General features: G+C 48.0%; 1 protein-coding gene across 3 annotated transcripts in view; it reads right to left on the reverse strand.

Moving 5' to 3' along the window:
* Positions 1-27,234, reverse strand: part of SHISA6 (shisa family member 6) — a 240,967-nt gene that overhangs the window by 195,666 nt on the left and 18,067 nt on the right. For all 3 annotated transcript variants that reach the window (XM_060134841.1, XM_060134840.1, XM_060134839.1), the window contains exon 2: positions 22,320-22,480. In XM_060134841.1, the coding sequence (XP_059990824.1) occupies positions 22,320-22,480 (161 nt within the window). The remainder of the gene's footprint in view (positions 1-22,319; positions 22,481-27,234) is intronic.

Below are 27,234 nucleotides of genomic sequence, written 5' to 3' on the forward strand. Positions count from 1 at the left end.
TAGACTGGATTCTGGTTCCTTTGAAGGGAAACTGATGTTAGTCCTCACTTTCGTGGAGGAAAATCCTTCTCTGCCTCACCAGTGATATTTCTTTCCCATCGACAGATATGATTTTCCTTGCATACATTCTAGCAACATCCAGACACATGACTTTGAGACTTTGATAAAGGGCAGGATGATGGGAGTGCTAACTAGAGGTACAAGCCAAAAGTTATCGAGGAGTGGGAGGGGATAATCTGGGTGTGGATAAAGGGAGGAGGTGTATCCTAGAGGGCTTCCCAGAGGAAGTGACATTTCAAGTAAGGCTTAGGGGATGACAAGGATTCCACAGGTGGGTAAGTGGGAGAAGGGACTTCCTAGCACTGAGAATAGCAAAAACAAAGGCACAGATTTGTGTAAGCTCAGGACGCAGGGATGTGTGACCTTTTGTACCCGTTCCTGAATCTTCAGTAGAAAAGGATGCACACATGTGCCCTTGTCCCCTTGTCAGTGACAAGGCCTGGTCTGTGGGGTGGGCAGGTGGTGAGGGGCGTGGTGGGAGGTGACCACCAGGGACCTGAACCTCCCTTGTTTGAGGCACATTTGTTTCCGCTGAGGCCGTGTGTGGCACAGCTCAAGTTCAAGGATACATCTCCCAGCTGGGACCTCACCTCAACCTGACAAAGAGATACACACACGGTCGCGGTGTACCACCCGTCCTCTCACTCTGACTGTTGTCACCGCAGCCGCTAGCTTCCACAAAGTGCCAAAGGGCCACTTCCCAGCCACCCTCATCTCCATCTTGGTCACAGTTTTTTTTTAATAGTAAAGATAGACCCACGCAAGCCTGGGCACATGGGCTGCACGCACCGCGCAAAGGAAAGGGAGCTTCCTGGCCCATCGGCGCATTGCTCTGATAAGCTCTCATTAAATATGTATTTATCAAAGCGAATTAGTTCCCCAATGAAAGGCCCCTGAGCTGCCAGTTGGATTTATTTTTTAAAAGGCATCCACACCATTATTTCAAACAAAGAAATGATCCCCCTCTCTCCTTAAGATACACACTTTCCCAAGTGCGAGGGAAGAACTGCTCTTCTCAGGGCACAGATAGAGGGTGGTGGGGTACGTAAGGCACCACATCCTTATCCCCCCAAAGCGTCACTTGCAAGGCTGAAGGGAAGGGAGAAAACGACAGCAACTCGTGCAAACATCACGCTCTGCCTCCCAGCCTCAGGGTGAGGAATCTAGCCCCATCTGTCTGACACACCAAATGGGATGTGCAAACCTCATCCCAGCGCAGACTTCCAGCAACGCATCTGAAGCTCCTCAGATCAAACCGTAATGAGCAGATGCCCCAACCGCAGCGCCTCATCTGTGAAGATTTACTGTTAAGGTGCCTGTATGTATGTGAGTGTGTGTGTATCAGTGAAACCTGAAACTTGGGGAGTATTTTCCAGGATATTTTTCCTTGTCAATTTCATGTCGTCAAAATGCCACGTGTTTGCAAAACGGCACCAAGTTCGGTGTCCTGAGCTAAGTGGCAAGCCATCGGGCCAGAAGGGTCTTCCTGGGGTAGCATCTGCTCAGAGCCACGCCAACTCTGGTTAGGAGAAACAGGGGTGGGGGAGTGGGACGGAGCCCCAGATGAGGAAGACCAGGGCTGAACAGATCACTAAACTTCTGAGGTCTCAGTTTCCTCTCTTGAAGGATGGAGGTGATATTCTATCTCACGACCATTGTCAAGTTTAAACGGGACCATGGCAGTGAAAATGTAAAGTGCTATAGAAGTATAATACTGCATTAATGGAGTCATTAAAAAAACCCAGAATGAATTCCAAGGGATGTCAATTATTTTATTATAGAGAGATTTGTTAAAGTGAGCACAGGACCAGAAGCCACTCCTCAATGAGGAAGTCCTTTCTGAGCCTGTAAGAAGGAGGAAAGCACACCCAAAAGACAGGGCAAGTACTGGGAGTTTTCCCCTCAAGAGTCCATTTGTCTCCCTTCTTCCTTGTAACAAAACACACATTATTGAGGGCAGCAATATGTCCAGCTAAATAAAGATCACTGGCATTGCCTTTCCCATTCCTGGAATGTAAATGTAAAGCCTGGAGCTACGGCAGCCATCCTGCAGTCACGAGGTCATAGGCACAAGGTGAAGAGAAAAGGTGGGAAGGAAAATATGGGAAAAGTCTGGTTCTCAGGAGGCACTGCTGAGCAGCTGAACCGACTCCAGAAATGGCCTACCTTTGGACTTCTGACTAGGAAAGAAAATCAGCCTTTATTTGTTTCAGCCACAGTTGATCGGTTTTCTGTTACTTGAAGTTGAACATAATCCCAAACGATACAAATCACTTCTCCCACTCTTTACACTAGGTAAGTGTGTGTGTGTGTGTGTGTGTGTGTGTGTGTGTGTGTGTGTGTGTGTGTGTGTGTGTTGTTTTGAGGTGATGATACGGGAGTCACAGTTTTCTAATGGAAGATTTTCTGTGCAGAAGTACAAGAATTTCTGAGTGAGGAAAGCTTAGGAGAACTAAAGAGGAAGTGGGGAACAATTGCCCACCAAAAAACCCATCAAGCCTAAAGTGCAAACCTCCCATAAAGCTCAGGCTAAAGAATTCTGTAGATTATTTTCCACTATCCTTCCCTAAGAGCAACAGAAACATGAGATAAGTCCTCCCACAGGGAAGGACAAAATTGGAAATTCCTTATTAGCCACTAGAGTTTTATACTATTGAAATCCAAAACTGCACCCTACTGCCATTATATGCCCCTCCCCTATTCCAACAGAGTATAGGTGTTGAGTACCTGCATTATTAACGTGGTATTTTTGCATGCGATGAATAGTTTGAGTTCTCCAAGCATGGTGCTAGGGTGATGTGCTTTGTGCAGTACCTGCTGACACCACTTGAAAGTCACTAGCTTGTTTTCCTTAATTCAGATTCCAAAGAACAGGAAAAAAAAGCACGTGCCTGAGTTTATCCAGCGTGAGGCTTCAGACCTACTTAATTTTAATTCTGTAGTAGACAAACGAGTGGCTAAGCTGTAATCGGGGCAGAATGGAGAAGTAGAAAGAAAAACAGACCTTGAATCAGAGGACCTGAGTTCAAGTTTGGGTTTTAATACCTATAGGCTGTGTGATGATGGACACATTAATTAAACCTTCTGTATCTCCGGAGAGAATCACCTGTTGAATGAAAAGAATTATTGCTTCTTCAAAAGACCCATGGGCTGATGAACCTATATATACATACATATATATTTGCTTTTGTAGAGTGCTACCTGAATGCAATGAATTTTTATTACATATATTGTCTAAAAGGACAGTAAGTGATGGTTAATTTTTTTTTTTTTTTACAGCAGGTGGGATCTTAGTTCCCTTACCACGGATGGAACCCACGCTCCCTGCATTGGAAACGTGAAGTCTTAATCACTGGACCACCAGGGAAGTCCCATAACGGTTAACATTTTTTGCGTGGACACCTTACAGAGTTCAATACCCCTGAGAAGTAGAAAGTTTTATCCGATGAAAAATCTGAAGATTTGGTCCATAAAAACACCCAGGATCTTCTGCTTCAAGTTCAATGATTTTTGCGCTCCACTAGATCAATTAAACTGTCCTGGAACAAATCATGTACAAACAGCAGGTCTGCTTTTGAATGAAAAGCTGTGTTGAGCTCTCCACTCTACAAACCTGAATGTGGAATGGGGCTTTGGGGGAAATCAGAGAGAATGCCGCCACCTAAACTCCAGTTTGCAGACTCGGAGTCTGAGTGAGGCGCCACCTCCTTGCACCTGGGGCTTGTCAGGTGTCCCCTCAGCTTGGGGGGTGGCTGGGGAGATGCCCATCCATTTATGTCTTTAGGTTACAATGGTGAATATGCGGTGTGATAGGAAATAAACAAGAATATGTTTAGTCCAAACCATTTGCCCTCCTGTCCCTTCCTCCCTTCTACTTTCCACCTCAATGAGCCAAGAGAATTCCAAAGAACGAGGCAGTGTAAGTTGATTTACAGTCATGACGGGGGAGACCTGCAGAGGCCAGTGGGCTGAGTTTGGGGGAGTTTTGTGAGAAAGGAGAGTGTTTGGGGAAGCAGCTTCTGACAATACATAAGGCATTGAGAGTGAGGAAGATGAAAAAAAGTTTTTAAATTTTTAATTTAATTTTAATTTCTAAAATTTGTGGTACACCACAAACGTTTCATAGATCCCTTTGTTTTTTTCTTCCAAAATACGAGGTAAAGGTTCAAATTGCTTTTTAATTATGTTTGGGTACTGACTGTTGCTGCTTGGAATATAATACCATGCCAAGACAGCTGGCCAGTCACCCTGGCTTTTCATGAGTTATACTTTGAGGATGTCCTGGGATCACAGCCTTCAGCAAAGTTTTAAAGCATTTTTTAGTCATGCTTGGTTGTTTCAAAAAGAAATAATCGCCCTATATCTATTAAAGAAATTGAACTTTTAAAGTCTTCCTGTAAAAAATAAATAAAACTCCAGGTTCAGATGACCTCACAAGTGAATGCTACAAAAATTCTTCCACAAAATTCAAGGAGAGAAAACTTCCTAATACATTCTATGGGATGAGAATTAACACTGATACCAAACCAAAATGACAAGAAAATACAACTACAGATCAATATCTTTCATGAACCATGACACAAAAGGTTCTTACCCAAATTTTAGCAAATCAAATCCAATAATATATAAAAATGATAAGAAATCATGACCAAGTAGGATTTATGCCAGGAATGCAAGGTTTTTTGAACATCTGAAAAACCATCAATGTAATTCACCATATTAACAGACTAAAGAGAAAAGCTGTATGATTTTCTCAACAGATACAGGAAAAGATAAAGAAATAAACACAATCCAGTTTCCATTCCTGATAAAACCTCTCCACAACCTAGCAACAAAAGGAAACGTTCTCAACTTGATAAAGGGCATCTCTGAAAAATGCAGCACGCACATCACATTGAAAAAGGCTGAATGTTTTCTCCTTACGACCAGGAACAAAGTTTCACCACTTTGATTCAAAATTGTGAAGGAGGTCCTAGCCAGTGCAATAAGGCAAGAAAAGAAATAAAACGCATGCAGTAAAAAAGGAAGAAGTAAAACTACCTTTATTGCAGATCATATAATTGCCTATGTGGAAAAAAAGACTCTATGAAAAAGCTAATAAAACTAACAGGGGAATTTGCAAGTCTGCAGGATACAAGGTCATTATATAAAAATCAACTGTATTTTATAATAGCCACAAATAATCAAAAATTGACATGGTTTTCTTTTAGAATGTGAGGTTTTTTTAGAATGTGAGTATAAATGTGAATGCAGACACCACTATCAGTATGGTGTTCCCTTCAGGCATTCCCCTTGAACAAATCCTGGCATTCAAGGTCTCCACATTCTGTTTCCAACACGCTTCTCTAACCTGCTCTCTTACTATTCATTCCCCCCCGCCACCATGAGCATGGCAGGCCTAATCTCTGTCCTATGAAGCCCACTCTTTTCACCCTGATGGTTTTCCTTAATCCACCCCATTCCTACTGTGGCCAATCCCTCCCCAGACTCCTAACCATCCAAGCCTTATCTACCTTCCAAGGACATATTCAATATCCAACACCTTCATGCTGCCTCCTTAGACCATTTCAGTCCTTGGTACAGTGCCTGGTATGCAGTAGGTATGCACCAAAGCCTAACAGAATGAATGAACTTGTAGCCTGCTCCTGTTTCTATGAACACCCATACCCGACTCACGTGTACTCCTCGACTCACACTGCTTCATATGCTATATTTCAATCTCTCGCTCTACAGGCCTAAGGGCAGCACCTTATTCCTAAGGATGGTAAGTGAACATTTCTTTCATCACAGTTTTGTGCAGATTTTTCACTCTCGTACTGCTATGTAACTCTTCTTCCGTACACATCTTATTTACTCAGACTGTAAATTCTCCCCGGGCGTAGAACCCCATCATTTGATCCACAATGCCTGGACTTGGGTCAGGACTCAATGAATAATACGAATAAGTAGATTAATGAATCTCAATATACTTGGAATACATTTCCATCATAGCAATCATATATCCCAGAGGAAGTTTCAAATAAAAGAGCTGCAAGGTGCTTGAGCAAACCTTTAGGCAGCAACAACATAAAGAGAAATGCTACCAAGGCTGCTTTCTTCAGTGGCTGCTATTTAAGAATGTTTATATGGGAGAACATCTCGCTCCTTCTTAGAGAACAAGGCTCAGTGCGCTCACCCAGCCCTTCTGACTCACGTGAGCCCACAGGCCGGAGGCTGCGGGCCAGCCTCGGCCAAACCTTCACGGCTCTGAAGGTCACCGTGAGCTTCCTTTACAGGAAAATCTAAGGAGCCAGGTGTTTGCCCAGCAGCCCTGAGAGCATGAGCCTGCTCACGAAAGCTGAAAATACAGGTCACTGCCCTAGCCTTGTCTCTTTCTCTCGGTTCTCTGCTGTTCTTGGTCTCCATGACCTTAGGGCTATGAATGAAAACTACTACCAGGGCTGGAAACAATGCTCGCCCGGGAGGGCTGGGGAAGCCTGTCTTTACGAGCTCTTGGAACCACTCCTGGCACTGCACGGTCACATCCAAGCTGTGTGACCTTGAGCAAGTCGGTCAGCCTTTCTGAACTTCAATCCTGTCATCTGCAGGTGACAATAAGCATATTAATGACTTCAAAGGATTCCTATCCTGTTGCCTCTTAGGAAAGTGGGTTCACAGGGCCCAAAGGAAGACACAGAGTTGCCTGTCCTGAAAGCCATGGAAGAAAAAGTCTAAGATTATTATGCGACACGGATCCACAATAAATAATACCAGGGCTCACGATGTATTGCTCACCGACCATGTGCCTGGACTGTGCAGGTGGCCTTATATTCATTGCCTCTTGTCTCCACAAGGATCGTACCAGTAGATATTCTCATGGAGAGAAAAGTAAATAAAGGTCCAGAGAAGTTAAGCAACGTCTTTGTTCAAGGTCGCACAGCTCACCCACCCTTCCCACTACAGAGGTGCTTCTCTGGTTGCCCTGGAGCCGAGACCGTGGCCGGGTAGAGTCCTGCTGCCCCTGACCTCACACCCACGTCCTTTCCAAAGGGTTACCGGACATGCCTTTGCAGCTGCACCAGGAGGAGGAGACAAGTTGGGGACCCAAACTGCTCACTCAAGGAAGGATTCCCACCACAAGCCTCAGACGTTGCTGCTTCAGCTTCCTTCCATGGAAGACACAGGGCTGCTCCTCTGCCGTGGGGATGCCCTACCACCTCCCTGTAAAACGACCCCAAACTGTGCCCAGCATCCCCCATCCTGAAGCCACTTGGCCAGCAGTGCCTTCTCCACCGCCCCGGCCCCCCAGCTCCACCTGCCTGCCCTGCCCGGCCTCCTCTGAGGCCCCGTCTCCTTTAATCTAATTCTTACGGGGAAAGAAATGCCATATTTATTAAAGTACAGGCTTATCTATTTCATCACAGATCTAAGCTGCAGCGATAAATCCCTAAGCTAAACACACACAAAGGGAAATACAAAGCTGGAATGCAGATCAGAACTGAGAAGCCAGGGAGGGGTAAGTGTGAACTCTGGCCCCGCTGCTGGCTGTCTCCCTCTCCTACTCAGGCTCTTCATCCAGAAGACACTGTTCCTGCCTCCTTGCGGGGGTAGGTGGTGGGGCTGAGGCAATGGCCACATCGACGTACTTTCTAGAGAGTTATGGCGAAGTCGCCACAAACGTTCTATTTAGGAAAAACTGGCTTTGTTGCATCTTGTAAAACTCCTGAATCATCTCAACTGATTGCTGTCTCTTCATTCAGCAGGCCCAGGATAGGATGCAGGGTGCAGGAGAACCCAGAGTTCCCGGCAGTGAAGGTGCGGGGACCCAAAGGTGGATAGGACACTGCTTCGGATTGCAGGGAGCTCTCACAGCCGGGGACACAGAGTCAGTGACTCTCCACAGAGGTTTCCCAAAATGTGTTGGCTTTGCTATCGGGGTAAAGTTCTGAGCCCTCCCTACCTGAATTCAAAGTAGGGAAACACAACTCCTTCAGCACTCTGAGACACTTCTGCAGGGGTGCCCCAGTGGCCTCACCTGTCCTGTGCATTTACAGTCCACTTCTGGATGCAACTAATTGATGTTACTGTGTAAAGTATGGATGGCAACCACAGTGATTCACCACTCAAAACGGCTTTTATACGGAGGGTTTGTGGTTGAAGGCATCACACAGCCCCAGCCACTTTCCAGGCCACGCAAGGACACTGATCGCTAATGGCCCCCCACAAGCCATTCTTCTCTAGTAAAAGAATTCTCATGTTTTAACTGGTCACGTGGTCACCCAAAATAAAGACTCCACTGGCTAACGTGATATAAGTGGGAATGGTATGGCAACTTCAAACAAGTATTCTTAGAGAAATGCAGTATAATCTTTTTGGCCTCCCTCCTGATGGCTGGAATGCAGGCGTGATGGCATGAGCTGGAGCAGCCATCTTGGGCTACCACGTGGAAGCCACATGCTTAGGAGGCCAGAGGAACCAGATATAAGAAGCTCCCTTATACTGTAGAGTCAGACCATGCCTGGACTGACTTCTTTCACAGGAGAAAGAGAACCTTCTCTTTTGTATCAGCAGCTGTTATTTTAGGTATTCTGTCGTTTGCAGATATATACTTACAATTGCTGCCTCCTGTCTGATGTATTAGGTAAGAGCATTCATTCTGTCATTCATTTATTCAAGACGTAGTTGTTGAATGACTACTAAGGGTCAAGATATGTGCACCATGAATACAGTAAGCAAAGCAGACATGTTCCTGTCCCTGACGCACTTAGAGTCTAATGGGTCATTACTGACGCTGCTTAGTTATGGTGAGATAAATCCACGGCTAAATTCAGGTCTAGATCCCTGGGAGAAAAAAGCCTGTACATGCATGTATACATATATGTACCCTATGGGGTGTGTGTGCGTGTGGAGAGAGCAAGCCAGATTCTTTGACTTCCCTTATAATTGCTGTGGCAACAGCCATTGGACAGCCCAGCCCAGCTCAGCTCAGTTCATCTGCCACCACTCAGACCCTTCCTAATTTTCTTTTGGCTACGAGTTCTCAGCTATTCATTCCAGGTCCTTGCACTGGCCTAGCCATTCTCATCAACCATTTGCTCTGGCCAAAATCTCTGAAGTCATCTGTGACTCCTGTCTTGCCGTCATACCCTCCATATAATCGATTAGCAAACGCTGTCACTTCTACCTTCAAATACATTCTGCACTCCTCATTAGATACTAGTATTGCAACAAAGATGAATTTCATAAATCTAGTCATTGTTTCATGGTGATGTAGGAGGACATCCTTGAATTTAGAAGATACACGATTAGAGTAGTGGGGAGTGAAGAATCATGATGTATCTGCAACTTACTCTCACATGGGTCAGTTCTGATGACGCTGATTGCTGAGGCAAATGTTAACCACTGGTGAAGGGCATACACGTGGCCACTGCATCATTCAATCGCTTGAAAATATTCCACTGGTTTAAAATTATTCAGTATAAGATGTTAAGAATAAATAATAATAAGCCCTGAAGCTGAGTCTTTCTTAGGTCCTGCATCCTGGGTCCAAGCCTCCATCTCTTTCCCATCTCCTGGATGGTGCAATAGCTTCCACCTCCTCCCAGGATCTCATTCCCTCCGTCTTTGCCCATCCAGGATCTGTGCTGAACCACAGTGAGGACCAGAGTGATTATGTAAAACATCACTGCTCGGCGGCAAGCCCTACGACACTCCATATCACACCCAGAATGAAACCCAAGACCCTCACATGACCCGTGAAGCCCCACCTCTCTGACCTCCTCCACTACTGTGTCTCCACCCTGGTTCTCTCCGCTCCAGCCACTCTGGTCTTTCCGTTCCCCAAACACACCTGGCAGCGCTCACCTCCACCCAGCACCTGGTCACACGTGGTCTGTTCTCTGTCATTCAGGTCCCTGCTTCAGTAATTCGACCAGTAATGGGGTCTCTTCTTCAAATCAGGCTTCTTCCCCCCAATCCCCATCCCTGGCTACTCCCCTTTCCTGCCCTACTTCTCTCAAAGTGCTTACCATTACCTGATTTTGTGTTGTGCGTTTATGAGTTTCTTTTCTGTCTCCTCCATTCTGCATGTAAGTGCTGAGACTAGGGACTTGGCTTTGTTCCCTCCCACATCCCCGGTGCCTGACACCCAGTAAAGGACCAAAATTGTTTTTTGTACGAACGAAGGGATCAGTGTACCTTGAGTCCCACCCTGACCTCCCCCTTTCCTTCCTCCCAAGTTGCTGCCAGGGGCTGTGTTCCTCGTGCCTCCGCCTCTCTGCACCTCTCACCTTAGACCCTCACAGGCCTCCTCTGCGAGCCCCCTTGCAGGGTGCAACCTCACCCCACCCCTAACCCCCATCATCATCCCAAATAAGCCATATGGTACCTCCCCAGCAGGCACTCCCGCCCCTTCCCACGTAACTCCCGCCCCTCCCAGGGACACAGCCCTTATGTTTAGAGAAGGAAAAAGAAAAGTCTCCTGCTCGGAGCAGCCTTCTCCAACAGGACACGGAGTTCCAGTTCCTTCTGGCCTTTGCCCTAGTTCTTTCATCACCACTGCCTGTTTACAGAAATGCCACAACCAACAACTCCAAAGGAACTGATGACCCTTAAGCATCCCTGCCTTCCAGGCTCTTGCGGCTCCCAGGTCACCGGCCAGGGGCACCCTCGGCCATCCCGTTTAATCCTACCATCCTTCAAGGCACTCGCGCTAACCAGGCCTGCGGACCTTCTGAACACGTGGCTAGTTCTGGTGAGGCATCTGTATGGCTGGTTATCTCTTTACTGTATAGGCTGGTCTCTCTGCTCCCGAATTCAAGCTCCCAAGGCGGGGTCTGTGTCTTATCCATCTCCTGGCTAAGCACATGGTGGGTGCCTCACATCTAGTGATGGGTGGCTGGATGCCACCTCCTCTTCCATCATTGGTCCTAAATATCCTTTACTGTGTGGGATGGTCTTGGGGCTCCCTGGGGAAAAAGACCCCTAATGCCCGCTTGGATAGAGGCTTGGTTCCCCTTGCCCTGGGAGCTCTCACCCTTTGCAACCCCAGTGCCCGGCCGTGCACCCGCTGCCTCCGGTCCTTTGGTCACTGGTCCTGCCGGCCCAGCGCCCTCTTGCACTGTGCTCTGTCGGTCCGCGGTTTTGCCAACCCGCCGAGGTCGCTGTGAATTCTAACCCTGTCCGCAGCGCTACGGCCTTCCTTCTTCCCTGCACTTTGATAACCGCCAGAACATATTCTAAATCCTCCTGCTTCCTGGGCGTGGTGAGTAATGAGAGGGCCAGCTCAGCCAGCGGCCCTGCCCGCTCCCCGGCCATATGGTGAGATCGGGCTCCGTCTGGCCCCCATGCAGGCTGCCTCCCCGGCCAGGCTGCCCGAGCTTGTGCAGGTCCCAGGCAGGACCAGGCCCTGGGGGCCCAAAGGATGTGTCGGGCACAGCTGGCTGGCCAGGGCAAGGGCAGTTCCTCGGACTCCTGCAGGCTCTGCTTCTCAAAGCAACCCTGTGCTGGGAAGAGCCATCACCCAGCATCCCACCCAGGACTGGAACACAGCTCGGGACTCACTCTCTAAATGGCTTTAAACTGTGAAGGAGGAAGGAAACCTTCCGCTCATGACCAGCCTGGCACTGAAGATGGAATGGTGATTTGACCACATCTGGGCTCTGACCCCGGGGGTCACAGTATCCAAAGAGGAAGACGAGTCAGTGTAGCCACTAACCAAGTGAGCTCAGGACCGGGCCGCCTGGGTCAGATCCACATCCGCCGCTGACAAGCCGGGCCCCAGGTACCGGCTGCCTCACGGCTCCCAGCCCTGCAGCCCCCATCTGCTGGGGCGTGGGAGGACCCACAGGGTCAGCCCTCAAATGCCAGCTACTCTCCCCAGTACATTCTCAGAAAGGGAAAACCTTAGAAGTTGCTAGGCCGGCGCCCCCAGCCCCCAGCTGAAAATGCCCAATGGCTCCCCCCGCCCCGCTGCTTAAAGCCTCCTGGGCTGAGTGCCCCGTTTGTGGCAAAAGGTGGTCTGTCCTGGAGCTGAGGGGCGTCATGAGAACATCTGCCGCGGGGCTGAGCACACACGGCCTCCTCCGGCGCCCTCCCTGCCAGCCCAAGTCCATGCATCAGGCAGCCAGGGCCAGGCGCGGACCCACGGCCAGGGGACAGGCTCCACAGAGCTGCAGGGGCTCCCGGGGCCCTGTCTGAACCTCCAGTCAGCTGGACCTCAGGGCATGGGCTCTGGGGTCAGACTGCCCACCTTCAGAGCCCAGAGCAGCCCCTCCTGGTCGTGTGACTGGACAGGCTTCTGAAGCCCCCAGCCCTCAGTCTCCCCGTCCGCAAAAAAGGGGGCCTCACCATAGGCGGCCTGCTCGGGTCACTACAAGACTTAAATAAGTCACCGCGTGGAAGTTTCTTTAAAAAGCACTGTCCGTTGTGAATATCTTTAAAGACCAGGGTTCTCCGGCTTCCTGGCAGCCGCAATCCTCCCCCGGGGCGCACAGGGCATGGGTGTCTACAGTAGGACACACTAAGGACACAAGCCGGTCACCCCCCTGGATCCGGATCTGAGAGGTTTTTTTCAATGCAATTGGAAAACTGCCATTTCCAGAGATACCAACTGATTTGCTCTGTTTGTTCAGACCAAACAGAGGGTCAACTACACCCGCATGACTCTCTCACATGACCTGCTGTTCCCCACGTGGGACATATTGGTCCTTCTGACCCAAACACAAGATTTCTAATGCGCGGTTCACAGCTTGCGTGTGCCAGGTCCTGAGATGGGCTGACGGTGGACGTGTCCTAGGGGGACCGCATAGCACAGAGGTCCAAACCAGGGCCGACGCCCTGCACCCGCTCCCCCGACTCTGCAGCGATGGGCGCCGGGGGTGGGGGGTGGGGGCGCTGGCCCAGCCAGGAGTCAGGGGCCATGAAAGGGAAGCCAAGACCTGGGAGAGAAGGAGGAATAGGGAGGCTGAGAGTGGACAGAAAGAATGTTCCAGACAGAGCGAAGATCAGAGCATCGTGTGTAGCCTGGGAAGCAGAGAGAACTCGCCCCCTAGGAACCGAGTGGGTCTGGGTGGCCAGAGCTTTGGCTTTGGTGGAAGAGGGGTGAGAGGCCCATTCTAGCAGCAGAGCCTGCTCCCCGGACCCCCAGGGCCACCCGCCGAGCTGCGGGGAAGGGGATAGAAGCTGGAGTGCTGGGGCCGAGGGGTGGGCGGGAGAAGCGGAAGCAGAGGCAGCGGGTGTAGACAACTGTTTTGCAAAGCTCAGCTGTCAAGGAGAGAAGCAGCAGGCGGGAGGGTGTGAAACGGAAAGAGGGCTCCCCGCCTGCATTAAGGTGGGGGAAGCACACTGACACCTAGAGGAACTGAGCTAGTAGAGATGGGGGGCGGGGGGGTCGTGGATCAAGGGAGCAGGTCGTCTGAGGACCAGAAGTAAACGGGATCTGAGACACAGTGGAAGGAGGACATGCCATCAGCAGACGTAACCTGGGGGTGTCCACACCCAGGGAGACATTTAGAACCCTGAGTCTGTCATTAGGGGGGTGCTGGCCACCCCTCCTAGCAATGCATCACTTGTAATAGAGGAAGCACGCTTTCTACATCATCACCTGGGTGGCAGATAAAACCACCAAGAAGGTCAAGCTGAGGACCCTGGTCTCCGCCAGGACTTGGTAATTCATCAACCCTCTTTAGAACCACGGACTCCCCCATGGCATCCTGGTGAGGGATGTGTCCCTATTCACATGTCACATGGAAGCAGAGGTCCCCTGGAAGGTGCCTGTGGCTTGCAGAGAGAAATGAAGAACTGGGGTCGACACATTGCAGCCACGGGCCCAATCCGGCCCACCGTCTATTACTGTGAACAGCGTTTTATGGGAACACAGCGGTGCCCACTCTTTTACGTATCACTGTGGCACAATCGAGTAGTTGCAACGGAGATCTTACGGCCGCAGAGTCTAAAACATTTACAGTCTGGCCCTTTTCAGAAAAAGTTCGCCAAGCCCTGCTGAAGAGCCCTGGACTAAGGCCTATCAGCTTGTCCAAGCTCAGGTGGGATGTGGGCCTTGGCGTGTCTGATTCTGAAACTCACAGGCTACTGCTGCTGCATCTTGCCTTCTTTATCAGGAGGGTGGATAATTTCTTCTTCTTGTGGAAGAAGAAATTCGACAAAGTTCTCTCATTAACCCACCTTGATATTAGCAATGCTAACTGGTTATCTATCCTGCTTCTCAACAGAGCCCACGTCCACTACTCGGCAACCAAGGTTGTCTTATTAAACCAGACATCAGATCAGTATAGACAACATCCACACTCTACCCTGGCCTCCAAAACCCTGCGCGACTGGCCTGTGTCCACCCCTCTGTTCTCATCACACACCTGCCACTCTACCTGTGTCTGCTTTCTGTTCCTTGAACAGGCCAGGTTTGCTCATGCCTCAGGGCCTTTGTGCGTGCTGGTCCCTCTGCCTAGAATGTTCTTCCTCCAGCTCTCTCCAAGGCTGGCTCCTCCTCGTCAGCTGGGTACCAGCTCAAATGCCCCCTCCTAGGACCAGACTATCAGAAGTGCCCAGGGCAGGGGGTGGCGGAGGGATGGAGTGGGAGGTTGGGGTTAGCAGATGCAAACTATCATATATAGGATGGATAAACCACAAGGTCCTACTGTAGAGCACAGGGAACTCGATTCCATATCCTGGGATAAACCATAATGGAAAAGAAGATGAAAAAGAATGTACGTATGTGTATAACTGAAGCACTTTGCTGGACAGCATAAGTCATCACAGCACTGGAAATCAACTGTACTTCAATCAAATAAAACCTGTTTTAAAAAGTGCCTTCCTCTCCCAGCCTTCCTCTGACACATCTGCTGCCCGCTTGTGTCCTAAGCATTTCGCACCCTCTGAAGTTATGTACTTGTTTACTTTATGTCTCCTCCGTTACAATGTAAGCTCCCCAAATGGTGAGGATTTTTGCTCAAGACTGAAACTTGAACTCAAGAAGACGCTCCACACCCTTAACAGTTAAACCAGCCCTGACCCAAGTCGACGGGATGCAAAGCACAGCTGTGACCCACAGAGGTAATTTCACACTCCTTAGTCGTCACGTTAAAAAAAAAAAATGAAAAGAAACAGATGAAATTAATTTAATAATAGAGTCTATTTAACCTGATAAATCCAAAACATTATCATTTCAAATGTAATCAATATAAAAAATGATGGAGCTATTTTACATTCCTTTTTTCACACCAACTCTGAAATCTTGTGAGGCTCTGAGACACATTTCAAGCACTCAACAGCCACATGTGGCCTGGTGCCCGACAGAGGAGAGAGTGCAGTCTTAAAACAGTGTTTTCCTCTGTCAAATGCTGCCTGATCACTTTGCATGAACACCCACTTAATCCCCACAGCAGCCCTAGGAGGGAAACACAATTATTAAGCCCATTGTACAGACGGGCAAATAAAGGCAGAGTCTGGATTCAAACCAGACAGTCTGGTTCCACACTCTCTGCTTTTATCCACCATCGAAATTGCCTTTCATTCTTGGCTGAAGCCATGGATGAATCCAGTAACAGAAGAGGCCCCACAGCATACAGCCTGAAGCCCAGGCTTGGGTTCTAATCCTCCCCCTACCGATGACTACGGATGTGACCTTGGGCAAGTTCTCCTATCCCCCTGTCCTCAATCTTCCCATCCATAAAATGGGAGTAACAACGATAGCACTTCACAGAGCTGTGCTGATTCAACGATGCAACGTCGGTAACACACATACAATGTCGGTAACACACATACAGTGGTACTTCATGTTAACTATAAGCACCAATCAGTGTTACTCTGTTATCAGGCATTAGTGATGGCTCTTCTCTCCTACCAGCCTTGACTCAGTGAACTTCCTGGGTTTTCTGGACCCTGCAAGGAGGCGATAGTAATAGCGACTGCCCCACATGGTTGCTGTGGTCAGCCTTCCATCCACCCTACATCATCCCCGGGCAGAGATCTGCTGGGACCAATGGCTGCAGGAACAGGGCATGGGGTAGAGGGAAGGGAGGTGATGTAACATCTGGGCAGAGAATAAGGAGACTCCACTTGGAAAAGGCCAACAGCAGTCCACGGGGACAGTGTCCAAACAACAGGTACAGTTTGGGGAAGAGTGACAGAGGATGGCCAAGGGAGATGGAGAAGAGGCAGCTGAGGACAGGGAGGATGGCCACGGTGATGATGGAGACGAAGACGGCTACCAAGCCCGGGCTCAGAGCCAAGCCGGGACCGAGACTTAAAACACGGGGGCCCTTCCATCCAACTTTCTCAATGGCCCCGTGAGGAAGGTGCTAGCCATTCTCATGTCCCAGAGCCAAGAGTCACACCCAGGTCTGTTGAGCTGCACACACCACATTCCATCTCCAACACTGGAGCCCGGGTGTGGAGGCCTGGCCCGACCACCTCCCACCTGGGTGACCTCCGTGTGCCTCAGCTTCCTCCGAGGCCAAGGGCAGGCTCGGTCAGCTGATCTCACCATCCCCTTAGAGCTCTGAAGTCTCATGGGGCAATCAGCTCAGCCTCTTCTAGGATAAGACAGTCCTGTTCCCCTGGGGATGACTGAGCAAAGAAAAGTCCCATTGCCCATTAGGGGCTGAGGTTGACCAGAAGTTTCCCAGAGTTCAGGTACATGGTCCAGGCTGTCGGGCTTTACCTGCAGCCTTAAACCTGTTCCTGGGAAGATGAACTCAGAGCTACCTGTGCTTCTAAGACCTCTGTAAAGAAGACTTTCTTGGCAGAGTGAACAGAATGGGCAGGGCCCCCGGGTGTCAGCCTCTCTTGAGCCCAGCCAGGGAAGCAAAGCTCCCAGCCTCTGGCCACACTGAGCCTTGGAGTCCTGGATTGGCCCCAGATGGGAGGAGAGAAGCCGTGGGGCTTGGGGAGAAGCATGGGCACTGGAAACCAGGGCCTCCCAGCTCAGCTCTCCACTGGATGACCAGCCCACGAGGCTGTCAACGTGACCAACTCCTTGCTAATTTTGCAGACAGGGCAGCAGAGGGGCACACAACCTTGATGAGAGCTCTGTAGCACTCAGGTAGGTAACGGACACCTACAGGCTGGCTCCTACATCCATCCAAGTGAAGGACCATCTTGTCATTCCCTGCAAGTAGTCACTGAGCAGTAACGCTGATCTTCCAGGCAATGTTCTTGGATCTGAGATGCCACAGCGAATAAAAAGACAAAACCCTTGCCTACATGGAGCCTACATTCCGGTAGGGACAGAGACAATAAACCAGTGAACGTACCAATATATGATGTTAGATGGCGCAGGGGCTCGGAAGAAAATAAAGCAGGGGACAGGAACAGATGAGGAGGTTAGGAAAGGTGGTACCACCTGAGCATCAACTTTCACAGCACAAATATCTGGTGCTGGAAAGTTTCCGGCCACAAAACAGGGGGGGGAAATACCCCGAGGCGAGAACACGCGCGGCGTGAGGAGGGTCTGGCGTCTGGATCCCAGAGAGAAAGGCAGACGGTAATAGGAGCTGAGCTCAACAGAGCAGCAAGGGGCCGGGCCATGCAGCGCTGTGACTAAGAGCCCCTCCGTCAACTGTCCAGCCTTCATTCTTGGTCTCCGCGAAGCTTGGAATCGTGCCCCTCGGCTCCCTCGGTCTGCTGTTAACGCACGCGGCTTTGACAGCGGGCAGATGACTGACAGCCCGGGTACCCAACTCACAGTGGTGTGTAGCTGGGGCACAAGTACTTACTTCCTCCAGCAGACGCCACTCTTGATCATGGGAAGTTGGATATCAAGGCTCTGGAAACTTAATACACGAAGTCATTGCTACAGCAAGGGATGGGTACACCACTCTCCCCCCAGCTGCCCCAAGACAGGCTCTTTAGGAGAGAGTCAGGCCAGGTGGACACGCGAGGTCCCCACTCCTTCCCATCTATGAAGCCCACCGCGAGCCTCTGAGATCCTGGGCTCAGGGGACCTGCAACTGCAGATGTGATACGTTTCCTGATGCCTGGCTCCGCTTGGCCTGCTAATCAATTCTGATAGTCGGCACTTGGTACCCACCAGCTTGGTTCTAGAACTGCCACGGATACCAAATTCCACAGATGCGCAAGTCTTACAGTTAGCCCTCTGTATCTGCAGAGTCCACATCCGAGGATTCAACCAACCGCAGACAGTAAACATAGTAAAGGATCCAGGGTGGTTGAATCCGTGGATGGAGGGCCAACCATATGTCTGCTTGCGCCTGCTTCTGCCCAGGTGTCCCCATTCATAGTTGCAGACTGACCCCATCCCTCTCTCAGATGAGCCCAGGCCCTCTGCTCCATCCTGCCCACCTGCCATGGAGAGGACTTAACCCTGCAGCCCAGTAAGAAGGACAAGCCAAGCTCTGTCTTGATGTGAACTCGAGTCTTGATGTGAACTCAAACTCCACAGTCCTCGAGGATGTTTGCCTTATTTGATAATCTCCCTCTAGCTCTGGTTCTCAGTTTGCTGAACAATGGAACCGTGTGGGAAGTTTTTGAAAAATGCTAATGCCTAGGTTCTAGCCCAGACCAATTAAATCAGAATCTTTGGGACGTTAGCATTTGTATTCTCAGAATATCCTACATCATTCCAATGCGCAGTCAGGGCTGATGCTCGCTGTGCTAAAGGGATCTTCTTCAACTTTAATGTGTGTACAGATCACCTAAAGATCTTGTTAAAAGGCAGATTCTGAATCAACAGGTCTGGGGAAGGGCCCAAGAGTCTGCATTTCTAACCAGCTCTCATGGCATGCAGTCACTACTGGTCCATAGACCACACTTTGAGTAGTGAGGGTCTAGAGGCAGCCAGATTTGCGGGATGGGAGATGGAAATGGGCTTCACTGATTTTCTGGGTCCAAAGTAAATGTCCAGGATTGAAGCTCCTTTTAAAGTTGGAAAGGGATTTCTGAAAGAGTTAGGTTAGGGTCAAGGGCTCTTATAGAAGGAAAGAGGAATTTTCTGCTAATGTGGAAACAGGAGATCCTATACCTAAGAAATGCTACAGGATCCGCTGTGTATTGTAAATAAAGTACCTAACAGACTACCCAGCACATAGTGGGTACCCCATACTCATGGTACCACTGTTTTTATTAAGACAGGACCCTCACTCCATTCCCTAAACCAAACAAAAAATATATATTTTTGTTTGTTTGGTTGCTTTCGGTTTGGTATGCTTTTGACTTGCAAGAGCCCCGTGAAGCCCTACAAGCCCTTCCATCCTCAGAGGATGTGCCGCAGGCAGGGGCCAAGCACAGAAGGCTTGGGGCCGGGGGCTTTCATCCCAGACACGACCTCGTGGACCCTGCCTGGTCTAAGGATACCAGTGCCTTTATTTCTCTCATTAATTTGATTTGCTTGCCGTGAGTTGGGCAAAACTCCATAGCCCGGCCATAGCTAAAATTAAGGTTTGGTACAGTGAGGACCTATTTTAAGTGCTCTCCTTGGTTTAACTTATTAAACAACTCCACACAGCAGGTACGTTTAGTCTCAAGGGCAGATGAGGAAACTTAGAGAGACAAAGAAACTTGTCCAGGTCACATACATAGCAATGTGACGGGCTCAGATAACACGCTGAGACGCAAATGTCAGAGCCCATGTTTTCCCAGGGCTTCTCAAATTTTACTTGCTATGTGATCTCATGAAAATGCAGGTCCTCCTTCATCGGGTGAGATGGAGCCTGAGATTCTGCATTTCTCACGAACGGCTGATGTGGCTGGTCCTTGGACAGTATTTTGAGTAGCAAAACTACTCATACGCTATGATGCCTCCTGGGATTTCTGTCCTCAAGATTCCTCTACAAGACTCTTGCCACCATCCTCCTATGATCGGTGATCTGTGGATTTGACCAGTGGCAAAAATCACAGTAAATCACCACTTTGAACACCTATACCAAGTTCTGTTTAGACTTCTGCTCAAAATGCAGTCTTCTGTGGCGAAGGATCAGCTATTCGGAAAAGCAGCTGTGTCCATTACAAGCTGTAGATGTTGCAGATAGTTATGAAATTGCTTTTAAATATAAGCATCACCACTGAGAATGCTTTCTGGGCCAGGGAACAATTCCCATCTCTAAAAGCCAAGTAAAGAGTTCCAATTTGAGAAATACATAGGAGGGATTTCTCAAAACATAGGAGTGAATCATTTAACTTTAAGTTTCTCTTCTCAGATTAACAGAGGAGAGGATGTATATAGGAACCAGAAGAAATGACAAATCTTCCCTCCCTGTGAAAGGCATTTAAGGGCAAATCTAGACCATCCACTTAATCAGTCTGGACTCAGTGGCTGGGAACTAGCTGGTTTGTGAATAAGACAGGGAAAATTGGAAGAGAGAGGGATGAAGGTAAGCTCCCAGGGGTACTTTGGGTACCAGAGTGACCTGAAGCTCCAGAATCACAGACAACGTTCTGGAGGAGCCTGACTTCAAAACATCAGTTAGAAGGGCACCTTTCTGCAATTTCCACAGCCCAGTGATTCCCAAACTCTGCTCCATATTAAAATCACCTCCCGCTCAGGCCACGCCCCCACATCAATTAAACTATGAGCTCTGGGGGTGGGGCCCAGGTACCCTTAATTTTTAAAGCTCCCCAGGTGATTCCAATGTGCAGCCGAGTTTGAGAACTACTGGCAAAACCTTTCAGTGTCTTCCTTCATAAAATAAAGGAATCCATCTGGACGAGTGGTTCTTTATTCTGTCTTGCATGTTAGAATCACTTTCAAGTGATTTTTTAAAATACTGCTGCCAGCAGCATCCCTAGAAATTCTGGTTAATTTGTGAGGCCCAGGCACCAGCATCATCAGCATTTTTAAGAGCTTCCCCAGGTGATTCTACTATGCAGCAAGGGAGACAACTACTGGTGTCAGGGTTTTTGCCCACTTCTTCTATTGCTTACATTTTCAACATCTATGATATTCAGGCTAAAAATGCATCTTAGACTTTTTGAAAAGGTGGATCTCTCATCCTTACTTTTAAGTCAGGGATTTTTAACTTCAGAAAGGGTCTATGAATCCCCTTAAATCCTATGCAAAATGTTGGATGGATATATATATTCATATGTATATATTTGGGGGAGGCGAATGTCCTTAACTTTTATCAGAGTCTCAAATGACTTAACTCTTATTACCTTAAAGGCAAGTATGTGATTTCTGATTTAATAAATTTAAGAAAATTAAAGAATGAATGGAAAACCAATTTGGTTTCAACAGCACATCTGCTAGTTTGAATTTGGGACACTTCTATTGCCACCTAGTGGCTGCATATCTTTATTGCAGGTTTAGTTCAGACCATATAGCCCATCCTTTGAAAAGCTATAGGGTGACAGATGTGAAGATTTCAAATCCAAGTATCAAAGCAGAAGCTGTGTCTGAGACTGGAGTCAGCAGTAGACTGGTAATGCTCACAGTAAGAGATGAGCTCCCCACCTGCACTTATAAGGAGACCATCCACCCAGATACTTTGGATTCATGTCCCAAACTGGATTAGGACACTAGGGTTTCTAGACTTGACCATTGTTACCTACATGCCTCAGTTTGACTGCCGGCTTGCTTTCTTACCAACCGTATGTGCTTGGGAAAATTACTGAGCCTTTCTGTTCCACACATAAAAAGAAGATAATACAAGCACTTCTAAGATTGCTGTGAAAAATAAGTAAGACAATACACGTAAAATGTTCAGCATAACCCTTGGTACAGCACAAGATCCCAATAAATCTGAGGTTATCTTATTTATCATTATTTCCTTGCTTTGTTTATTGTTCCATATGGGTTACAGTAAAGACCAAATAAAAGAGCAAAAGGTATATTACTATCACATGGCAACTCATCATATATCCAGAGAATCCACCGAGCACAGAAGAGAGTAACCCTACAACACAGACATAATCCTTACTCTCAGGAAGTCCCTTTGAGATTCCGACAGTTCATCCGCCTCTACGTCTGAGTGCAGCCACTTCTTGTCAGATATCTACCTTCCCACCATGTGAGCAAGAAGGTGACCATACTCCACCACCAAGGCTACTGCAAGCTCCTTTCAGGGAAGAGGATTACGCAGACATTCACTAAATCACAGACGCCCTAAACCAACAGCTCTGCTCCAGCCTGGACACTCACCGGCGACAGTCTCCCACGCCACTCTCTCCGCAGGGGAACAGTCCCCAGACTCTTCCACAAGCCACCTGCCCAGGGCTCCAGGACCGGCTCCTGCCCAGCTGAAGCAGAAACACCACCGAAACTTCTCACCAGCCTCAGCAAAGATGCAAGGTGATCAGCTCTCACTTACCTGGAGTCTGCTTAGCCGTGCGCACGGGAGTGTAGTGGTTTTTCGAGGATGATCTGACCGGCGTGTTCTCTTTGGGAGAGCTATCGATAGCCGAGATAGTTTCTCTTTCACAGTGTGCTATGGGGATTGGTCCCTGTTGTCTTAAGATGTCGGCCAGAGCCCTGAAAGAGGAGGAGACCACACAGTGAGATCCACCGAGTTGGTGAGTGCAACCACAAAGGAAGTTGGGCTACTATCATCGGCCCTTTGATGGACGGAGACCCAGTATTCAGTTACAGTCACAGCATCATCTGGTGCTGGTCTCAGTGGGGATACAGGAGAGAGGCTGCCATGCCTGGGGGTACAGGCACTAAAAGGCTGTGATTAAGGTTTCCTTCTTTCATTCATTTCCCACCAATCAACTCTGAGCCCTTTCAAAATGCTGGCTCCCCAAATAAGCCCGTATGCCATGCAGATACGACAGCAACTGGCCCGTGGAATGCCACTTCAGTGAAGGGCAGCCACCACTGGCCTCAAGTTCAGCGGCAGGTGACTAATATCGGGGGACCAACTTCCCCATGGAAAGACACACACCAAGGAGCATGTACTCGACACGGGTGACCCAAATAAGTACAAAACAGAGCTCCCCTTGTCAAAGAAAGGTGTGATTTAGCTGCAAAGACACGACATACAGATAAAATGATAAATATCAGAACACACGGACAGTGCAGACAGTGAATGCAGCTGAAGCTTAGAGGAAGAAGCAATCAGAGACACAGGAAGGAAAGAGAGATGCACAGAGATGCTGCTGTAGCTGGAGAGGTCCATGCCCTCTGCAAGGGACCCATGTACCCCGAGAGCAGCTTCTATTCACCCAACGCCTCTCTTCAACAGCCAAACATATGTTTACTGAGGACTCAGCATGCATTAGTCACAGCAGAGACAGAGGTAAAGAGAACACAATTCCTACCCTCTAGGGGCTCAGCATTTAGGGGAAATCGCTCCCCGACGTGGTTTGGAACAGGACTCCCTCTGGTGGGACAGGTGATACCACTGTCAGTGGGAAACAGACATGCAGGTATGTTCTGAGGAGCCACAAGGGACCACCATCGGACATTGTCATTTCAGGGCCAGGCGCCCCATTCTGAGTGCACGAGCCAGGAGGAACTCTTCCATCTACCTGGGTCCCTGAGGGGTGGGCGAGGCACCACGCCCCAGGCCTCTCCCGGCCAGCCCGGCCCACCTGAGACCTGGCTACACCCAGCCCACTTTGAGGCTTCAGTCCCCTGGAATTCCAGCTCCCCACACCCTGCCTCTGTCGAAAAGTAACAACCAACTGCAGCAGTTTAAAACGTGTCTGGGAGTGGAGAGTTTCCTTTCATTATGCCGCCCCTGACATGCTGAACCTTCCTGGGAGAGGACCATCAAACTGGTAATCTTATCATTTAGTGGCATTTATATAGCAATTTCAGATTTTCCAAATGCTTTCCTCGCACTGGCTTTCTTTTTTCTCAGGCTCTAAGGGAAAAAGCAGACACACGCCACCACCCCATTCACTTCTGTGGACCAAGAAGTGAGGGAGGGGAAGACAGAACCTCACTAGTTTGGCAAAGGAAGTCCAGGCAGACCTGGGGCCTGGAATAAGAAAAAACATTGCCCTACCAAATCAAGAGATTTGGGTTCTAATCCCAGCTCTGCCCAGCTCTGCCAATGATGAGTCGTAAATCTTTGGGCAGATTTGTTAACCTCTGAAGTCGAAATTTAATCTTTTTATCCCCCATCAGCAAAACAAAGGGTTTACACTAACATGACCTCTAAGATCCCTTTTAATTCCAAAATGTGATCAATATTTTATATACTTTTTAACCACACATCCACGCACGTTACCTTGATTCCTTCACCCTTCTGTTTATCAAAGGCACTTTCCTACCATCTTTCTATGGTAAGGAAACAGTGACTTAAAAGTTATAACAGAGGGCTTCCCTGGTGGCACAGTGGGTGAGAATCCGCCTGCTGACGCAGGGTACACGGGTTCGAGCCCTGGTTCGGGAAGATCCCACATGCCGCAGAACAACGAAGCCCGTGCACCACAACTACTGAGCCTGCGCTCTAGAGCACGCAAGCCACAACTACTGAAGCCCACGCGCCTAGAGCCCGTGCTCCGCAACAAGAGAATCCACCGCAGTGAGAAGCCCGTGTACCACAACAAAGACCCAACGCAGCCAAAAATAAAAATTAAAATTTTTTAAAAATGTTGTAACAGAAATACAGACCAATGGAATCAAATTGAAGAGTCCAAAAATAAGCCCATATGTCTATGTTCAACTGATTTTTAACAAGGGTGTCATGATCATGGGGAAAGAAGTTCCTTCAACAAATGGATATCCACATGCAAAAGAATAAGTTGGATTCTCAAAATGGATCATAGACCTAAATATTTAGAGCTAAAACTATAAACTCTTAGAAAAAAATTGAGAAGTAAATCTTTGTGACCTCGGATTTGGCAATGGTTTCTTAGATATGACGCCAAAAGCACAAGGAAAGAAAGAAAAAAACAGGTAAACTAGGCTTCATCAAAACTAAAAACGTTTCTGCATCAGAGCAGCTTGAAGAAAATGAAAGACACCCACAGAATGGGAGAAAATATTTGCAAATCATATTTCTGCTAAGAGATTTGCATCCAGAATATATAAAGAACTCTTAAAATTCAACAATAAAAACCAAACAACCCAATTTTAAAACGGACAAGATATAATCAGACATTTCTCCAGAAAAGGTACACATGAAAAGTAGCTCAACATCACTAGTCATCAGGAAAATACAAATCGAAAACACAGTGAGATAACCCTTTACACCCACCAGGATAGCTATAACCAAAAAGAAAACACCAAATGTTGGCAAGGACGTGGAGCAATTGGAGCCTTTATAAACTACTGGTGGGAATGTGAAACGGTGCAGACCCTTTGGGAAACAGTCTGGCAGTTCCTCAAAATACTAAACAGAGTTACTATATGGCCTAGCAATTAAAATACTCCTAGGTATATGCCCAACAGAAATGAAAACACATGCCTACACAAAACTTGTATATGAAAGTTCATAGCAGCATTATCTCTTTTTTACAGAGGCCCATTCAAGTTGGTTTGTGCATATTTTATTTTACTTATTATAATACATCAATGAAATGTTTTATTTCTATTTTTTATTTTATTTTTTGCGCACACTGCACGGCTTGCAGGATCCTAGGTCGCCGACCACGGGTTGAACCCGGAGCCCGAGCAGTGAAAGTGCTGAGTCCTAACCACTGGACTGCCAGGGAATTCTCCATGGAAGTAACCCAAATGTCCATCAACTGAAGAATGGATAAACAAAATGTAGCGTATTCACACAATGTATTATTATTTAGCCTTAAAAGAGCAATGATGTTCTGATATGTGCTACACCATGAACAGACCTTGAAAACATGCTAAGTGAAAGAATCCAGTCATGAAAGACCACATGTTATGATTCTGTGTATATAAAATATGCAGATTAGGCAGATCCACAGCAACAGAAAGTAGATTGGTGGTTACCAGGGGCTGGGGGAGGGGCAAATGAAGAAGGATTGCTAACAGGTACAGGTTTTCTCTTGGGGATGATGAAAATGTTCTAAAACCAGCTAGCGGTGATAGTTGGACAACTCTGTGAATGTATAAAAATCACTGAATTGGACGATTTAAAATGTAAGGATGAATTTTATGGGAGGTGAATCACAGCCCAATAAAGCTGCTATTACACAAAGAAAGCTTATATTCTTTTCCTTGCCTCTCACGTTCTTACAAAGACCTCTCAGGTATCTACGAAAGAAAACGGAGTCATGTGGTTAAGACCACACTTTTGGAAGGTCAGTACTAAATCTACATCAACAACAATGATTTTGCCCCTCAGGGGACAGTTGGCAATGGCTGGAGACATTTTTGGTTGTCACACAACTGGGGAGGGAAGTGCTATTGGCAAACTGGTGGGTAGAGGCCAGGAGTGCTGCCAGACATCCTACAATGCACAGGACAGCCCCCTACAGCAAAGAATTATCCCACCCAAAACGCCGACAGTGGCGAGGCTGAGAAACTCAGATCTGCGTCTACACGGCACTACGTGAAGTGGGTCTTTGATTAATGCTCAGTGCAGTCTAGTTCCAGAGATGTGTACCAAGGTCGGACACTAGGCTGGGCTCTGGGACAACTAGGGCTGGAGACCCTGAGATGAACATTGGAAGTCAGGGGATCTTGGGTGTCTGGGCCATCAGTGTATCCCCGGGTCTTGGCACATTGCTCAGCCATTATTCAAAGAGAGAAAGGATGGCCAACAGACACGTGAAAAGATGCTCAACGTCACTAAATATTAGAGAAATGCAATTCAAAACTACAATGAGGTATGACCTCACACTGGTCAGAATGGCCAGGATCAAAAAATCCACAAACAATAAATGCTGGAGAGGGTGTGGAGAAAAGGGAACCCTCCTGCACTGTTGGTGGTAATGTAAATTGGTGCAGCCACTATGGAGAACAGTATGGAGGTTCCTTAAAAAACTAAAAATAGAACTACCATATGACCCAGCAATCCCACTCCTGGGCATATACCCAGAGAAAAATATAATTCAGAAAGACACATGCACCCCAGTGTTCATTGCAGGACTATTTCCAATAGCCAGGACATGGAAGCAACCTAAATGTCCATCAACAGAGGAATGGAAAAAGAAGATGTGGTACATATATACAATGGAATATTACTCAGCCATAGAAAGGAACGAAAATGGATCATTTGTAGGGATGCGGATGGACCTAGAGACTGCCATACACAGTGAAGTAAGTCAGAAAGAGAAAAGCAAATATCATATATTAACACATATATGTGGAATCTAGAAAAATGGTATAGATGATCTTATTTGCAGAGCAGAAAT

Source organism: Lagenorhynchus albirostris, chromosome 20 (genome assembly GCF_949774975.1).
Source record: "Lagenorhynchus albirostris chromosome 20, mLagAlb1.1, whole genome shotgun sequence".
In the NCBI taxonomy this organism is placed as follows: Eukaryota; Metazoa; Chordata; class Mammalia; order Artiodactyla; family Delphinidae; genus Lagenorhynchus; species Lagenorhynchus albirostris.